General features: G+C 52.0%; 1 protein-coding gene across 2 annotated transcripts in view; it reads right to left on the bottom strand.

Moving 5' to 3' along the window:
• Positions 1-18,196, bottom strand: part of ASAP2 (ArfGAP with SH3 domain, ankyrin repeat and PH domain 2) — a 160,061-nt gene that overhangs the window by 15,103 nt on the left and 126,762 nt on the right. For both annotated transcript variants that reach the window (XM_055400978.2, XM_055400979.2), the window contains exons 16-21: positions 12,976-13,070; positions 7,224-7,413; positions 6,415-6,500; positions 4,579-4,694; positions 3,484-3,551; positions 2,077-2,190 (exon numbers count right to left, since the gene is read on the bottom strand). In XM_055400978.2, the coding sequence (XP_055256953.2) occupies positions 2,077-2,190; positions 3,484-3,551; positions 4,579-4,694; positions 6,415-6,500; positions 7,224-7,413; positions 12,976-13,070 (669 nt within the window). The remainder of the gene's footprint in view (positions 1-2,076; positions 2,191-3,483; positions 3,552-4,578; positions 4,695-6,414; positions 6,501-7,223; positions 7,414-12,975; positions 13,071-18,196) is intronic.

Raw genomic sequence — 18,196 nt, 5'->3', positions numbered from 1 at the left:
TACAGGACAATGGCGAGACCTAAACCTCCCTCTTAGCATGTCTCTTAATGGACACACCCACCAAAAGAGCCATGCTTTACAAGAACCTGCAATTCTTCACTCTGGGAAGAACTTAGAATATAAGTTGCTTCATCTGTACCAGCCGGAGTTGGTTCAGTTTAGCTCTGTTTTCAATGCACATCCCCTCCACGAGCATCCTTCTCAGACAGCACCCACAGCTGTGAGCGATCCCCAACAGCCACACAGCTAATTCAGGGAGCTCAATGTCTTCCTCCCATAGAACTAGGACTCTACAGAGTCCTCTAGCTCAGGGTCAGCAAATTATGACTTGTGGGACCACCATCTGTTTTAATAAGTAAAACGTTAGCAGAAAGCAGCCATGCCTGCAGTTTACACACTGCCCATGGCTGCTCTTCCTACCACCCTGGAGGACAGGAGTTGGAACACAGGCTCATATTTTAGGCCCACAAGCTTAAAACATCTGTCATCCGGCCCTTTATGGGTTTGCTGAATCTTGCTCCACCTGAAGGTCATGTGCAAGGAACCAGGGACTTGGGTAAATTTGATCAAACTCCTATCTCAAATGTCAGCTTTGTTGTAACAGCTGCGATCTTGAGCAAACTAGCCTTGCTGACCCTATTTTTCATCTGTTAAATGGGTACAAATTTAACTAGCGGCACAGAGCCCAGAATTTAGCAGGTATGAGCATCAGCTATCACACCCACCTGCCCTCACACGACCACCTGCCTGGTCAAGGCTCTGGCCAACCAACGGCTCACACTCAGCTCCAGTGCAAAGAGCTCAATGGCCAGTGGTTCTTCCTACAGAGTTTAAACTCTGACAGGGAGCACGGCTATGGCTGTGTGAATCATGCCCACTGCTCACTGCTGGAGGTGGAGTAGAGCGGGGGGCGTGAATGTCAGCACCGCTGCTGGGCTTTCACTGGGACCACAGGACCTGCCCAGTCACTGCCCGCATGACCCTGGGAACCTGACAACGTGACGTGTGCCTGACCAAGAGGCACTCATGCCGGGGCAGATGTTTCAAAGCTTCTCTTTTTTAAAGAAAAATATTTATTTTATTGTTTTTTATTTATTTTTTGGCTGACCCATACAAGATCTTAGTTCCCCAAGGAGGGATCAAACCCATGCCCCCTCACTGGCAGTGTGGAGTCTTAACCACTGGGTCACCAGGGAAGTCCCAAACCTTCACCTCTTTTAAAGGAAAATCTAAGTATAAAATAACCAGCTCCTCTCACTTTGATACTGTTTTACAGCGAACTCAGAAATTCCTTATTCTAAGAAACAGAATAGTCCAACAGCTTTCAGAAATGCCACATATTTCTGAAATATACACATAAGGACATTAAAGTCCAGCAGTAAGAATTAAAACATAACATCAAGGCACTCCCACTAATTTCACAGCTTCGAGGCATACAGGTTTTGGAGTAGTCGTCCTGGGTCTGACTCTGAGCTCTGAGACGGGTGTGAAGGTGGTTACCTTCCAGGGGTGCCCCCAAGTGCACAAGCTAGAGAATCCTGAGAGCAGCTGGATGAGGAGGGAAGAGCCGGGCAGTCTCCAAGAGCTGGCTTCACTGTGGCCAAGCCAGCCTCTCAGTCTTGAGGCTTGAATAACCCATCTGATACAGGAACGGGTTGGACCAGATGAGCTCTAAGGGTCACTGACTTCAGTGAAGGTTTTAAAGATCAACTCAGTGAACACAAAAGCCGCTCCTGGGGGAAACATGGCTTTTCATCACATCATTCTCAGTGAGAGAGCTTCCTCTAACATCCACCAGAATCAGAGGCCCTCGTATATCTCTCCTTCGTATCAGAAGGTGAGCTGCTGCCATGAAAACTTAACTAATGTCCCGTAGAGTCACATCTGTAGGAGCTGGGAGAAAGGGGCAGTTGTGGGACGGGTAAAACCCAAGAACTACTGAGATCAGCGGAAGCAAAAAGTAAACTCTATTTCCTTTCCTACAACAGCTTTCTGCCCTAAATACAGGCCAGAACCCACACCACTCTGAAGGATGCTCATCATAAAACTCTTCACGTTTTACAAGCTGGCACAGACCTGCAACTTCTCGTCCATGTCGTCATCGCTTTCATCCAGGTCTTCGTGGAGCAATCGCCATTCATATTCCACATGAACGTGAGAATTAAACCTTCCAGACAAGGCCTGGTTCAGCTGAGAACGACAACAGGCCATCAGTGACGCTGCTCACACACTCGGCCTTATAAAGCAGATGTGGATCGAGAGGCAGCGGGCCTGCGCCCCAGAGAAGCTTTGCCCCAGCATGAGGCTGGCTTATTTAATTTGCTGCGTCTCAGGCCAATCGCCCCTCCCAAATCCACACAAACCCTGGAAGCTCAAACCCGACAACTCCCATTTAGTGCTTTGTAAGCTGCAAAGTGACAGCATGCAGCCAAGGAGTGTTTGAGATCTAAAAGGTAATGGCCAGCCCCTGGGTACCCACAACTGCATAGGGAGCACTTAATCCAAGAAGGAATAAGCCTGTTAACTGTAGACCCCGCTTTTCCTGACCAGTGCAAGAGAATTAAGCCCTGCGGAAAATGACGTGAATGACTGCTTTCCCAGCTTTCTCTGGGAAGGTAGACAGCTGGTTTCATTCTAGATGCACAGGTGAGAAGTTATTGCATCAGATAAATGGGTGTCTTAGCACATCAGGGTCTAAATTTTCTCCAAAGCCAGACAGTAGCCATGTGATCGCAGGCAAGTTATTTAACCCTCTGAAGCTGTCTCCTCATCTGTAAAATGGAGTAAGAGTAGGTACCTACTAATCAGTGTCCTAAGGGGAAAGAGTAGGCGCCTACTTAATCAGTATCCTAAGGGGTAACAGTAGGCGCCTTCTAACCAGTGTCCTAAGAGGTAACAGTAAGTGCCTACTAACCAGTGTCCTAAGGGGTAACAGTAGGCTCCTACTAACCAGTGTCCTAAGGGGTAACAGTAGGCGCCCACTAATCAGTGTCCTAAGGGTTATCGAGATTAAACGAGTTAATGGACACAAAGAGCTCAGGATAATAATAATAATGTTCCTCATCTTCTATAGCAGCGGCTATTAATGGCTCTGTTTACTGAGCACTTAGTACGTGCCCACGGCTTCACAGAGTTCAAGTCCATGACGACCCTGCAGACTGGCGGAGCCGACTCCGCTTTATAAACAAGGCAGCAGTGGGGAGAGCTGGCGCGACCTTCCCAAGCCACAGCAGTGGAGCTCCCTGCAAACCCAGGGGGCCTTGGCTCCACTCACCCCCAAAGCCAGAGCCGAAAACATGTCCAACCAGAAAATAATGACTCATGTTCCAAAAGTGTCACTGCTAGGCAGGTGGTACCCTCCTCTCTAAAGGTGCCCCAGGACACTTGCTCCGAGCTGTCCCCTCTAGGACACTGGGATCTGCTCAGGATCCTCCTGCAGACCCTCCCCAAGGGGCACCCCCCATCCCACCAGGGGAGACTCACCAGCTCCTCACAGTGCTCATGCCTGAGTCGCTTGGCGATGTCCAGTGGTGTCTCTCCTGACTCGTTAGCTAAGGGACGGTGGGATGAAAGGACATGTTGTGGCCAAATCAAGCAAAGGTCTGATACCCGGAGGCTATTAAACAGAGACCCAGTGAAGCAGCCCAAATGAAACTGGACCTGACTAATGAATTCTGGCAACTTAGCCCCCATAGGGGCTGAACTGTTCTGAAATCATGCAGAACCAAGCAGTGTGCAGTCAGTAACGTTTTAAAAGACAAGGTTTGAACTAATCATGAAAGTAAAAGCCAACTAAAGTTAAGCCACCTAATGTAAAAATAAATGTCCAAGGCGTAATTCACTTGAATAAAGCAGTTCATGGTAATTCTCTAACCAAAAGCACTGCTAATCTAGTTCCAGACACCTGGCTGAAAGACTTTACACCTCCTTTTATTAATAAGTAGCCTGTAAATTTGGAATTGTGTATTTTCTTATAAACAAGCCTCAGTCAGTGAGGTTGGATGATTGATTAAAAAATAAAAAACTCGGCTCTCAAGCAGGCATGAGCCTTTTTTCCAGTCTTGGCTCTCTGTTTGATAATTCTTCAAAGCTCCTCCGCAGACCAGATGTCCTGAGGGTTAGGCTATGCCTGGCTAGCTGCAGGTCAGGGCCCTGGGAGGACGAAGTGATGGAAGCCAAGCAGACATGGTCCCTCACGGAGGAGGTTCCATGCCAGTGAACAGAGGGGCAGTGGGCAGTGACTCCCAGCAGTAAACGTGCCCACCCAGGGCCAGTGAGGGACCAAGTCAGATCTCAGGTGGAGTCAGGAAGAGGAGGGCAAGATGCCTGAACCTTGTCCAGGGTCACCTGGCCACCGGTTAACAGCTTCAGGCCACCCTCTGCCTCTCAGAGCCCAGAAAATGCCTGCAACACGGGGGCAAGTCCATGAGACAGCGGAGGAAAACTGCTAAGTATCAGACCACAGCAGCCTGGCAGAGCGGACCCTGTCTTGCTAGGTGGCGCCGGCTTCCCGGCTCTGCCCGGAGCCCAGTGGCCAGAGGGGTCGGGGGAGGAGGAGGCGGCGGGGCTGGGGCTCACCGATGCCAATGGAGGCCTTGCCCCGCAGCAGCAGCTTCAGGCACTCGGCGCTGTCGGTCAGGCAGCAGTAGTGCAGGGCCGTGCTGCCCTTCCCCGTCTGTTTGTCCAGGTTCCCGCTGGCGAGGACGACGCAGAGAGAGAGAGGAGGACAGGGAAGTCTCAGGTCAGAGGGCTGGGGTGCTGGGCAGGGGACTGGGGTTCGGAAGCGCGAGAGGCAGTTGGCGCCCGGGTTCGTGGCTGGCAGGCGCTTAAGGCCTTCGGGGAATAAATGACGAGCAGACCCAGCCAAATAAAGGGGGCGAGGCACCTGTGCACCCCGGAGCGGGGGCTGGGAGAAGGGCAGGTAAACCGGGGTCCCTCTTGCTGCACTGCTAAGGCCCCACCAGTGTGTCCCACCGCACGGAAGGCTGGGCTGAGCTCTTTTCATCCTACTGACGACACTCTTGCCAGGGAGGGGAAAAGCCACTTTTTCCAAAGTTCAGAGTCACCAGGCTCCTCTGAGCTGGCTCGCCCTGGACCACCCTGAAAACAGGCTCCGGGGGAACGAGAGGACCACACGGGTTCTGCCAACACAGAACAGACTGAGCAATCCCAGAATGAGCCACTCAGCCCACCGGTGGGGCAGCCGTTGTCACGCTGTGAGCGGGACAGCAGGGCTCCACCCTGGACAGACACGAGGGGACGTGGAGGGACCACCGGGTGACAATGCCTCAGGATCCCAACAGGAGGAAACCAGCCACGTTCACTGTTCCTTTTTTTCCAAGCAGCTATGTTTTCAGTAAAAAAGAGTCTGATCTCTGATCTCTCTGCTCCCCGCTCCTGAGAAGAGGGACCAGGATTGCCCTTCTCCTGCCCCCTGAGAGTCTGCTCTGAGGGAGCTGGCACCGCATGGCTGCTCCGAGCCCCTCCACGCTCCTGGTGCTGGGTGGGCAGCTCCCCGCAGGCGTCCAGTGAGCTCCCAGCTCCTGGGGAAGGAGCTGACCGCCCCCAAGCTCCACCAGCCCTGGCCATCTCTTCCCTCTTCCCTCCAGGAACGGCAGAAGACACAAAACACAAAACAGCTCTTTGCTTCTGCACTTGCTGCAGAATTTCTGCGGCTTCTGGCCATTCCCTGCCCCGACCCCCAGCCAAAGCCATGCTCAGGGAGACATGATGCACCTTGACCAGGCTTCATGACTGGACTCCGACCGTCAGGCCAGCCCTGCACCAAGCAAGGCAGGACGAACCTGATGGAAGCGCTGGGGCCAAGGAAACTGCCCGCGCACGTCCTCTCCACAGGCACACCCTAATTGAAAATAACAGCTTTTCCTACCAAGCAAAACGCCCACAACACTGCCTCGGCCCACGTTGGAGGTGGAGCCCTGCTTCCCTCTCCCTTTGCTCACGGCGCCCAGGCTGACGTCATGGGAACCCCCACCTCACAGGACAAGCTGAGGGCTGCGCTGCCTGATGTCATGGGGACCACCCCCCACCTCACAGGACAAGCCCGGGGACTTCCCTGCCTGACCTCGTAGGGACCACTTCCCACTTGACAGTCAAGGGGGCTACAGCCAGAGGCTGCTTTCCAGGGGCTTGGAATTCAGCAGACCTATTCATGGGGCATCCCCCTGAGCCCCCGACACTAGAAGCTGGATGCTGCAGATACCAGGAGGGGTTAAGACTGCACGGGAACACCCCACACCTGCAGCCCTTTTGCTGTCCCGTAACTCTTAGTCACACCTGAGGAAATTCCAGCACGTTGGCCACACCGCAGAAGCAGTGAGGCAAACCCTGATCCCTTCCCCAGAAACAGCCAGGAGCAAAATCAAACACCAGCCCTGATTTCACGACACCTACCTGTTCTGAACTAAAAAGTCTACAATGTGGAGAGAAGTCCGGTCCACGGACCTGACGGCAAGGTGGAGGGCAGTCTCATCCGGCTCCTGAAGGCCAAACAGAAACATTCCAGAATCCCAAGGGGAGCACTCAGTTCTGTGGCCAACACGAGTGAAAGCGCATATTTCTCTTCTAAAAGCCTCTGAGTCTGTCCTTTGAAAAACCTATCTCTAAAATGTGTTACCTATTGCTAAGTTGTGTCTTGCAACCCCATAGGCTGTATATAGCCTGCCGGGCTCTCCCGTCCATGGGATTTCGCAGGCAGGAATACTGGAATGGGTTGCCATGCCCTGCTCCAGGGGATCTTCCCAACCCAGGGATCAAACCTGAGTCTCCTACGCTGGCAGGCAGATTCTTTACAGCTGAGCCACCAGGGAAGCCAGTCTCCATGGCAAATTCTGCCCTTGGGGATTTACAGACTGCCTATCATTTAGAGACTAGGCCCAGTCCTCCTCCGTCCCCGGGAAAGAATGAGAAATTTGGGGGTTTCGTTGCAAAGTCCTCTCAAGCTTTCTGACCCCCTCCCTGCATCATCAACATGATGAAGCGTGGGCCTCTGAGAAAAGGCTCCTTCCCCTGGGGATGGACTCTCTTCCCAGAGCTGCCACTACAGTTTGGCTGAAGAATCAACCACGAATCTCCTCTCACCCAGGACTCACTGCCTCTTCTCTCAGGGTGTTTCATAACACTGTCAGCACTTCTGATGATACTGCTTTGTCACTCCCCATCAACCTCCCCAACCCTTTCTGTTTTCACATGTCCTTTCTTACATGTCCGTTGGCCAGTGGGATTTTTTCTGTAAGATCCACACCGTCAGCATATGCTTGAAGTAATCCAAAAATGTCTCTTGTTTTCACGGCTTCACAAAGACTGTGAAGTTTGGCCGCATTATCTGCATGTTTTTTCCGTGCGTATTTCCTCTCAATGTACTTGGCAGTGATGTAGTCCTTTCTTGCGTTCCTGAAATCAAACATAACTGCCCTGTAAATGATTAAGGGCCTTAACATCCATTCATCTGTAATGAGTTAAAAATAATCCCACCCCCTCATGGTAACAAGGACTGATGCTGAAGCTTCAATACTTTGGCCACCAGAGGCAAACAGCTGACTTAATGGAAAAGATCCTGATGTTGGGAAAGATTGAGGGCAGGAGGAAAAGCGGGTGATAGAGCATGAGATGGCTGGATGGCATCACCGACTCAATGGACGTGAGTTCAAACAAACTTTGGGAGATGGTGAAGGACAGGGAAGCCTGGCATGCTGTAGTCCATGGGGTGGCAAAGAGTTGGACCCGACTTGGCGACTGAACAACATGGTAACAAGCATCAAGGGCAGAAAATTACAGAGCAGGAGGCAGGTGGCAGGCGGCTCTTCTGCAGCATCGGCGTCCACTCTGCCTTTAGCACTTTCAGGAGGCTGGACACCCAAGACAAGGGGTATCAAGGTCTGGGTCTAAGGGCTAAGCAGCTGGGTGAGGGAACTGGCAGACTCCAAGGGAAGACTGCTGTCCTGTTTGTGGGCACCATGCCTGGCAGCCAGGTTCCCCACGTGCCCCATTAAATCAAATGAGTTGTCCATCTTCATGGTCTATTTCCTGGCTTTAACTCGGCCTTGCAGGCACAGACCCCCACCTCTCCAAGGAGCAAAGAGCAGCAGCAACTCCAGGGGAGCCAAAATCCTCCCCCGCCATAGACTGTCAAGTGACCCTGGGCAAGTATGTGACCCCAAATCTTCTTATCTGTGGAAAGGACACAGCCTGGGTGAAGCACACGAGGTGACACTTTGCCGCACTCCCAGCAGGTCCGTAGGGCCTCGGAAAGTACTGATGAACCTGAAAGACGGAGCAAGAAAAACAGCGGCTCCTGGTCCGGAGGCCTGAGCATCTCACTCCAAGGACTGTAACAAGCAGCGACAGCAACACTAAAAACCTACACACGGTGTTTGAGGGGCAGTGAACGCTAATTACGCATGACAACCAAGGCAGAAGGGTCCATCAGCTGATGAACAGGTAAAAAAGACGTGCTGTCCACATAACAAGAGTACGACTCAGCCACTAAAGGAACGAAGCACTCACGTGGACGAACCCTGGAAACATCCTGAAATCCTAAACGAAAGACGCCAACACTAAAGACCACACATGGTGTTATTCCATTCACTGAGATGCCCGGAACCGACAATTGTGTAGAGATAGGCAGTAGGGGAGCAATGGCCCCAGGCTGGGGGGAGGGGGGCGCGTAAGGGGACAGAACAGGGGATGGTTAACAGGTACGGGGCTTTGTGCTGCGATGAAAAAATGTTCTAAAATTGCTTGTGGTGATGGAAGAACAACTGAGAATATACTAGAAGCCAGTGAACCTTATTTTAAATGGGTGAACTGTGATGGTATGTGAGTCATATTTCAACCAAGTTGTTAAAATTCCAAAGACAAAAATTCAGCACGGATCAAGGCGTTAATCCCCCAACCCCCACCCCGGTGACTCTGGGCCAGCGACTCAAACCTCCTTATCCCGTGTGAGGCATGCACAAGCCAACAACGTCTGCTCACAGGCCTCCGCGGGATCACAGAGACGGAGACAGCACGCTGAGGCCTTCAGCCCAGGATTCCGTATGCAGTAACCAGGGCAGCGCGGAGTAAAGAGGTGCTGGGGGAACCCACCGGCTCTTCCTGGCTGGGGCACTGCTCGCTCCCACCCTGGGACCAGGGCTACACCCACCGCACCTGCTTCTATGATCGTCAGGGCCCAAGGCCCCCAGGTCGACCCATGTGGGTCCTTGCTGCAGTCCACCAGGGTTCAGGAATGGGTGGGTCAACTCCAGGATCCCAGCGGGGGCACACAACACTTTGCCGGCTTCACCTAACAAACCATCACCTAGGCGTCCATAGACGCTGCCTCGTGTGAACTGTGCTGGGGGACGTCACACGTGTCCCCCATGGGGGACGGTTTCTGTGGGCCACAGGTCAGGTGAAGTTGTGCTGTCCATCTGACCCTCGCAACAGCGTTGTGAATGTGAACCCATGCCCTCCAGCAGCCTGGCAGCTCCGAGGGCTGCCCTGAGCTCTCCTCACAGGGGCTCCTGGCCAGAGCAACGCTCTGGCTGCTGCCTGGTGACCGTCCTGGCTTGACAAAACCAACAACCCGTCCGATGAAACTCTACAGGTCTCATATGACGGGAGGCATGGCTGGACAGGTGTCAGGGCTTAGATGGCTCCAATAATCACTTTGGGGCAGCATCACTACGAACCCTAAGGAAGGGGCTAGTGATAAACTGGACCTTATACTTTTTAAATGTTTTATCCACTTGTCCAGGCTCTGGGTCCCAAACCCGGAAGGTGGTCCCTCCACCAGCACAGGTACAGGTCTGTTTGGGCCACACCAGGCCCCACGGATTCCTGGTGGAAGCTGATTCTGCCAGAGTGACCCCTCCACCCCCTCTTTTTTTGGGAAAGGTTAAGGCTTTTGGAGGAGAGCAATGAATTTAATAATAATGTATTTGGCATGCGTTCAGAGAGGGAGGCTTCTTATACTTCCAAAGGACAGGGCGTGCATGAGCGCCCTGAATCACAGGAGAGAAATGGTTCTGGCCTCTGTGAGCAGGAAGCTCCCTGCTTCCTGCCTATTTATATCTCTCAACACCCCCCCAAATCCATCTGGGGATTTACAGGCCATGAGACGGTCTCTGGCTTCCCTTTCAACAGATTCATCTGCAGATGGAGTGCTGCTTTGAGATAAAGCCAGGAGCAGTGCACTCCTTTTAATCTGGAAGTAAGATAGTAGCTTTTCTAAGTAGTCACAGAGCTAGAGTTCACCTCTGACTCATTGATTCGTTGTTTAGGTACGAATATTTCCCATCACAAGCAACATATTGTGGTGGGACATACAAACACGAGCAAGGTGAGATTTATTAGAAAAAAGTATGTGGACACCTAGGTACAATGTAAAGGGGAATGGAATGCTTTAAAACAGCTGCTCCCGCAACTGGTTCCAGCTGAGGGGCATCCACGAGGGTGCCAGTTTGCTGTCACACTGGTCATTTGCCCTCATTTTGAAAAAAACAAAGGAGGGGAGTAAACATCTTTTTCACTGGCGCCAAGGCTGGGGGGTGGGGCAGGGCCTCACTGTAGATGGAACATTTATATCCAAGAGTCCCACGCAGACAGAATTCACTTTTTAGAACCATTTTCCCCCAGAATAAACAAATGCTCTGCTTTTATAAAGAACCCCTGGTACTTGGTAGAAACCAGTGACCATGTCTTATACTTTGTTCAAAGTGGATCAGTACCACAGGGTTTCAGGAGACCACGCCCTTCACCGTGAGAGCAGGTGTCTATGAGACAGTAAGTGAAGTGCCCCAGGGGACCACGACGTCTCTGTCCCAACAGACCTTCTTGTAACCCAGTCAGCCCATGTCGAGGGACCTCTCCACAGACACCTGCCTCGAGAGGACCCGAACGTCTCAGCACCCACGCCCACAGTGAGCAGCAAGGGCAGCCAACACCAACCAGGCATGAGGTGAGTGACCCCCTCACCCTGATGTACGTCCCAGCGACTCTTGAGCAGGCGGACGGCTGTCCCTCTGCTTCTATTAAAGGAAAAGGGCCAGAGGAAGCTGACGAACCCTCCCAGCTCCCGTGGTGGGGAAGGATGCAGGTTTCTATGCTTCCCTGTTGTCTCTCCAGGTCTGGGTAAGGATACAGACTTGGAACTCAGATCCTCATCAGGAGAGGATACCAACTCAGTAAGCCCCGTGCCTGGAATCTAAAATCACACCTCGTACAATCTCAAGGAAATGCCACACCACCGCCATCTGCTCCAGGACCCAGACGAGGACTGGTGCTAATCCAACCCCACCCACGCTCACCTCCGAGGCTGACACCTGTGAGGGTGTGCGAGTGCAGGTCACCTGCTCCTCCCATTAGTCTGTCTAAGCTCCCTCCCTGGAGGTAAGTCACCTCACCCAAGGCCAAAGAACACAGATCCTGTGACCTTGGCTTCCAAAGACCCGCCCCCACAGCATGAAACCCTCTCCCCACCACGGCTCGGGGTCCTCGCCTGACTCCTGGGGGAGCCCTGAAAGCAGCTCTCGTTCTGGTTACTCCCAGGGGATGGCTGTCTCAGTGAATGGATTTTCTCTTCTTTCTGAGCATATATTTCTTTTTTTAAATTATTTACTTCTTCTTCTTTTTTTTTTGGTTGTACTGGATCTTTATTGCTGCACACAGGCTTCCTCTCGTTGCAGCGAGCAGGGGCTTCTCATTGCAATGACTTCTCTTGTTGCAGAGCACAGGCTCTAGGGTGTGCTGGCTTCAGTAGTTGCAGAACACAGGCTTAGCTGCTCCATGGCATGTGGAATTTTCCAGAATCAGGGATTGAACCTGTGTCTCCTGCATTGGCAGGTGGATTCTCATCCACTGTGCCACCAGGTAAGTCCCTGAGCATGTATTTCTCGCTTCCCCTTTCCTGCCAAAACATATTCTGACTGGAAATCAACCCTGAATATTCACTGGAAGGACTAATGCTGAAGCTCCAAAACTTTGGCCACCTGATGCAAAGAGCTGACTCACTGGAAAAGACCCTGATGCTGGGAAAGATTGAGGGCAGGAGGAGAAGGGGATGACCGAGAATGAGATGGTTGGATGGCATCACTGACTCGATGGACATGAATTTGAGTAAGCTCCGGGAGTTGGTGATGGACAGGGAGGCATGGCGTGCTGTAGTCCATGGGGTTGCAAAGAGTTGGACACGACTGAGGGACTGAACAACAATACCACTCAAATGCTGAACTGGCCTGGGACCACCCCCATCTGCCTCACTGTGCCCCCCTAGAGCGGGTAAACCACCCAGTCCAGGTGCAGCAGACAGGCCATCCAGGGAGAACAGGGCTGGAGCCTTGGGGGCAGGCCAGGCACTGCCCTGGCCCCCGGTCACCCACCACCTCTCTCGAGGACCAGTGTGCGGTCTGGGTGCTTTATGCTTTATACGATAACACTGGCAGGAAATTCCCTTGCTGTCAGCTCTGTCTCAGTGGGCCAGCTGGGTGCGTGACGAGGCACGAACGTGTCCTAATCAGGTTTCGTGTCAGCAGTTAAAACAGAAACAAAAACTGTTTTGAAGGGAACAACACACTCGACATTTGCTCTGAGGACCAGACATAACCACATATCTATGACAACCCACCCTCTCAGTGGCTCAGAATTCAGAGAGAACTCAGGTGGGAGGGTGACGACCCTGCCCTGAGACAGAGGCAAGGCTGTGCTCACACAGAGGGCTACACTCAGTGTTCCCTCCCAACCCCCAACCCCCAGGGAAATCTGCCTGCCTATGGCTTCTAAGAAAAACTGCCACATCAAATTTCTACTTAGACACCCAGAAGGGTTGCAGAGACTTTATACACAACACAGGCTGACTTCTTCCTTAAAGAAGCAACAATCTATACACCCAGACTTGTCAGTCCCCTGCTTCTGGGGGCCCAGGGGCAAGCCAACCTTTGTTCAGTGGGCGAGACCCGCCAGGCACATACGTACATGTCGCTGCCCGGGTTGGGTTTGACAGAGTCCTCAGCGGGGAGGCAGCACTCCATGATTTCATTGAAGCCTGCGTTCCCGATATTCTTGGCAAGCTGCAAAAACAAAAGTCTGTTTCAGTGCACTCAATTATTAATACCTTCCACCGCTCCACACTACTCACACGGCTGATGATTTATTTAATGGTCGCTAAGAAATAGAGCAATAAAGTGGTTTGCCTTTAATGAAGTTGGACAAAACCCAAACCCCAGAGGTACCCATAAAACCAGAGACAAGACAGCCTGCTACAGAGGAGGGCTCTCATAAAACGTCCCCTGGACAGAAAGCCTCCATGGACGGGGAGGAGCAGGAACTCGGCTCAAGTTTCTATTCTTTCCCCAACCTCCCACCCTAAGAAGAACCTGCGCTCTGGCTGAGAGAGATCTAACAGCCTTTACTCCTGCCAGCGAGGGGGGGACCTCGGCCAGGGAGCCAAGATTCACATTCAATCGTGGTTCTATTTACTGGCTTTGTGACCACAGGCAAGGTGGCTTCCCTGAGCTTTGGTTTTTTAATAGAAAAACGGGGATGATACCTACCTTGCCAGCCTGCAAATAATGATAAAATGGGATTTTATGTGAAAGCATTCAATACACCAAAGCACTGAAAACGTGTCTGTTTCAAGGTAAGGTTCTCACTTGCCAATCAAGCCCATGACCTAGTTAGAAACGAGCAGGTTTCATCGCTGCTCGCTGACACAGGCTCTGTGCTGGATGCGGTGGGTACCACGTAAACACCATGGCTGGTGGCAGCCAGGCCACCCCAGCAGCGTGACACTTGGCACACTCCTGAATGGATGTGCAAATCTGGAGTGACTGGGGTCTTAGGAGCAGGGACTTATTTGTCCCACCCCCAGCACCCAGCTGAGCACCTGACCGAGGTGGGGTTCTTCAACATCTAGCGAAACAAAGAAACCGAACGTGAACACCGGGCCCAGTGCAAATCAGGTGACTAGGGCTTAGGAACAGGGACTTAATCATCCTGCCCCCAGCACCCTGCTCAACACTGGATGGAGATTGGGTTCTTCAACATCCAATGAAACAAAAAGTCCAAACGGGAACACCAGGCCCAGTGATTTGCAGAGAACAAGTATTTTCATTTCCCATTTCCACACTGAAAACAACAACAGTGGGAACAGTGACACTTCTGGGGCTTCTGCCCTCAGTGAACCAACTGGAGACAGGTGAGTGGGATGTTCTAGGAAGTTAGGCTACGCCCGAACGGCCTTTCTCAGGGGGCGTGGCTGAAGCAACAGCCAAGGGGTCTGGGTTGGAGGAGGCCACACTTCCTGGTGGCAGGTCACACGACATGGAGAGGGGGTCTTGGCGAGGGGGGTGCGAAGGACAGAGAAACATGCCAGTTTCATGATCGAGGTGGGGAGACTTCCTGAGTTCTTAGTCCTTGTGAACCAAGTTTGGGATGTCCTGAGCCCCAGGCTCTCAGGAGCCCCTGCCTGGGCCTCTGGCCTGGCCCCTGGGTCTCTGGTGGCAAAACTCCAGGTGCCTCACTGCTCTGTCTCCGGAGACAAAGCTGATGATCAGAGTAGCATGCCACAGTGGGTGATGTAGCGTACCAAGAATCTAGACTGAACCCCGGTATCGGAGCCCCGGTTTAGAGCCAGGCACCTGCTAAGGCCCCACTGTTCCGCCCAACATGAACGGCATCCTGCAGCCAAACATAGCTGCCTTCAGGGGGGTGATGGGACAAGCCCCCGCCCCACCCCTGCACAGCCCCTTGGGCTATAGGCAGATAGGAGGGGCGAGGGGAGGAGGAGGATTCCCGGGAATCAGGAGCTGCTTCCCTTCTGCTGGATTTGGCCGGCTCACAGGGGCCAGCTGGTCCAGGGGTCCACCACGGCTGTGCATCACAGCCATCCAGCACAGTCAATGGGCCGCCTCACAGCCTCGCCAAGTCTTAGTGGATGGTCCAGCCTGCGGAGAACCCTCTGCAACCAGGAGCCAAAGCACAGTGTTTGCAGATGGAAGGTGCAGCGTCATGTCAAGAAAACAGGGGCCCAGCAGGATAGGGAAGGAGCCAGGGCAGCAGGAAGGAGGGTTAACCAGCCCCAACCCACTCTGCTCCCAGAGCACTGTCCCTGGACGGGGTGCCTCATCGAGGGAACACAAGGTCCCAGCAGATCTGGGGGGTCTGGGGTGTTTACAAGCCATGTCATCAGGGAAGTGAGCCTCAGGGAAGGCTAGAATACACATGGGGCCCTCAGGCAGTCTGGACTCTAGGCCTGCTCCAAGGGACTCAGGCTAACAAGACAGAGGTGAATGAAAAAGCAAAGGAAGGGACCTGTGATAAGGGCTGAACCGGCAATGCAGGAATGGAGACAGCAGGATGGTGGGAGAGCAGGGGTCTGGACTGGACGCACCCCGCACCCCATGCCCTGGGACTGCATCTCCCTGATGCACAAAGCACCTGAGGATGAGGACGAGGTCCAGGAGTCACACATTCCTGGAGACCCGGGGCACCTATCCTCTAGGGCCCCTGAGCCAGAAAGGGGCTATAGGTTCTTTCTAGAGACGGTTTCCAGAGTTTGGGTGAGGACGGGGAGCCTCTGGCGCCCTGTTTTCATGCTTCTAGGTGGAGGGTCACCATTCCTGAGACATTCTGTCTTCCTGTACTTATGCCCCGGAGGAGAGGAGTGGACAGTGAGGGAAAACACCTCCCTGCCTGAGGGGCTCAGAAGGACAGACACTCCTGGGACACCCCCAGGACGCAGCGTGGGGTGGGTCTGCCCCTCTAGCCCCGCCTGGACCCTGAGTCCAAGTCTGGGATTCGGCTAGCCCCACAAGTGGGAACCAGGTCAGCGGATGCAGCGATTTTCAACAATGAATTGGACCTTCAATCTCTCAAGTGGTTCCAAATCCACACAGGAAAATGGGGTGTCATCTCCTGGGCCCCCTCAGATCCCAGAAGGTTGGAAAGCTTGGAGTGCATGGCACACAGATGGACAGAAAAGGCTCTGGGAAAGTGAAAGAACTTGACCCTTGTCGGCAGAGCTAAGAAACAGCAGTGAGCTCTAAATTGCTGCCTCCAAAGAAGAGAGCACAATAAAATACTCTGAGAAAAACTGTATGTTTCTCCTAAGCCTTTAAAATTTCTACTTTAGATATATTTTATGAAGTATACAGTACACTTCTTAGTGAGACAAATGCAACTATATATTACATACTGGTCTAGGTTTCGGTGCTCAATTTTTTCTGATAGGGTTGGTGGTTTTTTAAAAGTTCATAATTGTGATTTAAGAATAAACCTTTTAGCCACCTTTTTAACACAGAGCTCTTGTTCAGGCTAGATAAGACAAAGGACCTGGGACGATGTCTGGAGCATGACAGTCACTCAGTAAACGGGGGCTGACGCTGCAACTTCCTGTTGCTCTTTGCAGCCTGAATGGCTTCATTTCAGCCCCAAGTGAAACAGCGGTGTCATCTGTAAGGAGGCTCTCAGTTTCTGAGGGTTTTCCTCTCCTCTCTCTCACAGACCCAGCTGTTAGTTCATTTGCTTTACATTTAATAGCTTGTTAACAACCTCAGGAGAAGGAGGCAAGAGAAGGTCACAAAACGGGCTTGAATCAGGATTGTGGGATCCTGGGGTTTCTGACCCCATTCTCTGATGTTAGATGATTTTTAAATTACTGTGGATGCGTGCTGTCACTTCAGTCCTGTCTGACTCTTTGCGACCCCATGGATGATAGCCCACCAGGCTCCTCTGTCCATGGGATTCTCCAAACAAGAATATTGGAGTGGGTTGCCATTTGCTTCTCCAGGGGACCTTCCCAACCCAGGGATCAAACTCGTGTCTCTTACATTTCCTACATTGGCAGGCGAATACTTTATCATTAGCACCACCTGGGAAGCCCTTTAAATTACTGACTCAAATTCAATTACAGAACACTGAAGTTTCCTTTAGTAACTTCATTTACAATGTGAAACTGATCATATGAAACTAGCAGTCTCATACCAACAATACTGTTCTATGAAGGATCTAAAAATTGGAGCTGAAATCATACTCTTTGTGTTAAGGAGGAAATTTATCTTTTTAAAATCTTTGCTTTTCAGGAGGCCTTCTGAAAGTAGAGTTGTTTTAACATCTAAGGGTATTAAGCTGGTGCACACGAGTTAAGATGGCACAGCTTCCCTGAACTAATCAAATTAATACCTCAATTACCCCAGTTTCCTTCCACTGAATAAGAAGTGATTCCAGGAGAAGGAAAAGGGAAGAAAAGATGACTGCCAACCAGCCACCTTCACGAAGGCTGCTAAAACCCCTCGACTAAAAATGGGACTCCAGCATGCTTGAAACAAAAACAAAAAAGAAATGGTGAAGCACCACATCAGAGGAAGCTGTTTGCAAGACAATTTAGACAGAATTAAAGACTTCCATCATGAGGGCTACGCTGAGGCCATATGGAGTGACAGAGGCGGCATTTTACGGGGTGAGCATCTGTCTGTTCAGAACGCAATGCCGACAGGAAACGAAGCTGCCTGCTCATATCTCTGCTGTCTCCATCAGGCTGTTCGAAACCCCATCTCATGTCACAGCACCCCCTGTGTGGGGCTGGAACCCTGGCTCGGGGCAGGCTGCAGCCTCAGACACGCCAGCATGTCCTCCTCCAGTTCACCCTCGTATCTCTTTCAGAGAGTCTAGTTACCATGTGCGACCCCAGAAGACACACTCCGATGAACCCAGCCCAGGACCCTGACACCACGGCTCTGTGAACCTGAAGAGCTCACAGAGGGAGCAGTCGGGCTGGTTGCAGGATTCACATGTTATGACACACGGATCATTCTTCTGGGAGGATTTTGTTCCAATCCTTCTGGAGGAGGAGGCAATACTTGATAGTTCTTACTATGCGCCAGGTGGAATTCTAAACACACACATCCACACACAGGATGTGTGTGAGTCAAGCCTTCAGGAGATCTTCTGTTCAGGCAGCATCTGTCTGAACAAAATAACCTGGTGCTTTATAAAGGCTTGAAATTCTCATGCTTTACAAGTGTTACTAACACCTGACACACACACTCTACCTGAGAAGTAAGGGTCTGGGCGTGGGGTCACGTCCGCAGTAACCGGGTTGGGATGAGAGGTGGGGAGACTTCCCCTTCCTGCGAGTGGCTAGAGTTCAGGGCAAAGAGAGGGTGGGAATAAACCCCACGTGATTCAGGCCTCTGCC

This window comes from Moschus berezovskii, chromosome 11 (genome assembly GCF_049115385.1).
Source record: "Moschus berezovskii isolate FMDL1 chromosome 11, NW_MosBer_1.0, whole genome shotgun sequence".
NCBI lineage: Eukaryota > Metazoa > Chordata > Mammalia > Artiodactyla > Moschidae > Moschus > Moschus berezovskii.
Note: the sequence above shows the minus strand (reverse complement) of the source record. Positions and strands in the feature narration are given on the sequence as shown.